Source organism: Impatiens glandulifera, chromosome 5 (assembly GCF_907164915.1).
Source record: "Impatiens glandulifera chromosome 5, dImpGla2.1, whole genome shotgun sequence".
Lineage (NCBI taxonomy): Eukaryota > Viridiplantae > Streptophyta > Magnoliopsida > Ericales > Balsaminaceae > Impatiens > Impatiens glandulifera.
In genome coordinates this window covers 46,110,185-46,113,047 of record NC_061866.1, presented here as the reverse complement: position 1 = coordinate 46,113,047, position 2,863 = coordinate 46,110,185, and the positions used below count along the sequence as shown (strand labels likewise).

Here is a 2,863-nt window from a genome sequence, read left to right as displayed (position 1 = left end):
GTACAGTTTGCAGATCCCTCATTGGCCTATGGTTACTCCGTTTTTTTGGAGTTGTCCCATACTAATCAATTTGTCCTTTACTTCTAGAACATAATAAACATTAGAAATGACTTGATTTAAAATATAAAAATCATTAAACTTTAGCAAAAATGACAAATAAGATACTTGAACATTAATAATAAAAATGACATATACTTGAATTGATTTGTACCTTCCATAAGTTTAGGATTTTTTTATCACAAGGATTGTTGTTCCGATAAAATTACAATCTCACCTGAGGTTGGGGCTGTCATCTAGGTGTTGCCAAGATTGGCGTTTTACAGTGGTGAGGAGTAAACAATTGAATTCCTGATATTGCATAATACATGTTTGAAATATTTATTCAATGGCTTAAGAGAATTTACCAAGAGATAGTCGACCTTTCTCTACAATTGTTTTAAGAAATAGTCATTTCGAGACAATATTAGCATCACATCATTGATAAGTAACATCATTATCAGAATTTCCTATGATACATATTTCAATAAAAAAGTATAATAATACTTTGAGGTAGCCTAATCTATTTGTTTGTTCACTTATTAGCATATATATGTATAGTAGTAAGCTTCTTCTAGCTACTCCTTAGAAACAATTTGAATGGGAAGTCCTTGAGTAGGCATTGGCAATGGATCACGTCCAAAGAAATTATCGTCGCAGCATAACTTCCATTTGAAGCGGGTGACAATGTAATGGATTGTGACCAGAATCTCAATTTTAGCAAACTCGTATCCTGGGCATACCCGAGGCCCTGCTCCAAAGGGAATGTAGCAGTAAGGTGGAACGCTTCCTTGGTTATCAAATCTTGATGGCTCAAACTTGGATGCTTCTGGGAATATCTTATTGTCCATATGAGTCATGCTTGATACCCATAAAACCTTCATTCATAAAAGCGCCAGTATATTAATTTATTTTGCAACCATATAAGATTTTGTATTTATCGAATCATGCACACTTACTTGCCATCCTTTGGGAATTAGGAAACCTTCATACTCAATATCTTTTAGTGCTTTCCTAAACCCTCCAAAGACTGGAGGAACCAATCTCATAATTTCTAAAGCTACTTTCCATGTATATTTCATCTTCCCAAGATCTTCCCATGTAAGCAGCAGCCGTGAACCTTTGCTTCTGGATACTTCTTCTTGTTCTGCAATCAGATGTAAATCTTTTAAATTCAATTACACCCTGTTGGGTTGGTTGTAAACAACTAGTTTAATATCACCTTGAAGAAGGGTTTCATAAACGACAGGATCGCGGGCGAGGAGCCTAATAATGAATGTTAGGACGGTGGCAGAGGTGTCATGGCCTGCAATCATGATAGCCTTCATGTTGTGAATGATCTCTTCGTCGGATACTTTGCTGCTGATCAAGGAAGTGATGATGTCCTCGTTAGTTGATCCTTTCGCAGCAGCAGCCAGCTTTGCTTTCTTTTGACGAATGAGGTCCTTAATTATGTCAGTGATCTTGACACCGGCCTTGAGACTTCTTCTGTATTGCGTGAAGGGAAGATTGATGGGTAGTGACCACAATCCAGCTACTAGATCCTGAAAACAGTTTAGTAACTCTTCTCTCCTTGACCCACGTTCCATCCCAATTAGAAGAGAACATATTATGTTGAAAGTAAGGTTCTTCATCAGGGGAACAACCTTGAAACAGACAGAGAGTTTCATTTTAATATATGGTTCTCATGAATGAATGAATGAATGAATTAAACAGAGAGAATTACTTACCGTGATGCTTTTCTGTGTATCCGCGGCGGGGGTCCAATGGGTTTGAAGATGGGTTTGGACTTCTTGGTCCATCTTTCCAATATACTCCTTCAAACACTCAGGCTTCAAGAACGACATAATTGCGCCCCTCAGCCGTTTATGATCCTCCCCACTTAGTTCTAGAATGTTCCGTTCCCCCATTAGTGTTTTCACCGATTCCGGCTGGCTGTTCCCCAACTGATCACTGCTGCTGCTAAATACGAACTTGTTTGCGGCCTGGCCGTGGATAAAGACAGTCGGCTTTCCAAACAGGCTTAGTTTGGACACGGCACCATACTTGTTTACTCTGTCGGAAACCCATTTGTCGGCTGTGTTTGATTTCATCGTCCACAGGAGAGTCAGGCTCTGCCCCACCACTGGTAAGCCCATAGAACCAGGTGGTACCTTTGTATGATGATTCTCATGTGATCTCTTACGTTGATTGTTTATGAGAAACAAGATGATGGGCAATAGAATGGTTAGGAAAACGGTGGAAATCATAAGAAGATTCATGTCATCTGCCATGGTCATTTTCTTTATGAGAGATAGATAGAAGGGTCTTAAATAGATGGTCAACTTTGAAGATGGTCATTAGTTTATTACAATACTATACTGATATAAAATCTTAAAATGATTTGTGCCCTTTTATTAATAGCTAAACAGCCGGCACATTATTTATTCAATAAGGAGACAGGCTTAGGCTTTGTTTGATTGTTATTTGTACACACTCCTTTTTTATACCATAATTTTATATTTTAAATAATTTCGAATTAATAAAAAACTTATCATTTTGTCTTTGTTTTGCGGAAAAAACTTGTTAAAAAAAGAAGTAAAAACCTGTGAACTAGAGAGACGTCGGTGACAGATCGGCTGACCACCCTGCATCAGCCAGCCCTGTAACCCTGCACGTCTCTGAGTCAACCCAGGAGTCGACCCAACGAGTGAGGTCAACACACCTTGGCAATGTTGTAAGCTAAATAAATAACTAATTTCATTAATAAAAGAGTTGACTTTAAATAGCCTACAACTTAACCAAATAACATGTTAACTAATCTACCTAAAATAAAGGCACTAATACT

General features: G+C 38.0%; 1 protein-coding gene across 1 annotated transcript; it reads right to left on the bottom strand.

The window, feature by feature from the left end:
- Positions 1-476: 476 nt before the first annotated feature.
- On the bottom strand, positions 477-2,308 carry LOC124940175 (beta-amyrin 28-monooxygenase-like). Its single transcript, XM_047480660.1, has 4 exons — positions 1,767-2,308; positions 1,259-1,682; positions 996-1,183; positions 477-914 (listed from the first exon to the last, which is right to left on the bottom strand). Exons 1-4 carry the CDS (start codon positions 2,295-2,297, stop codon positions 615-617), a joined length of 1,443 nt encoding a protein of 480 aa, XP_047336616.1. The 5' UTR covers positions 2,298-2,308; the 3' UTR covers positions 477-614.
- Positions 2,309-2,863: the final 555 nt, after the last annotated feature.

Excerpts from the sequence above, each read along its gene's own strand:
- LOC124940175 (XM_047480660.1), bottom strand. The coding sequence starts at position 2,297 with ATGAATCTTCTTATGATTTCCACCGTTTTCCTAACCATTCTATTGCCC. Across the intron at positions 1,683-1,766 it reads ATACACAGAAAAGCATCACG|GTTGTTCCCCTGATGAAGAA; the intron begins GTAAGTAATTCT and ends GTCTGTTTCAAG. Across the intron at positions 1,184-1,258 it reads TTATGAAACCCTTCTTCAAG|AACAAGAAGAAGTATCCAGA; the intron begins GTGATATTAAAC and ends ATCTGATTGCAG.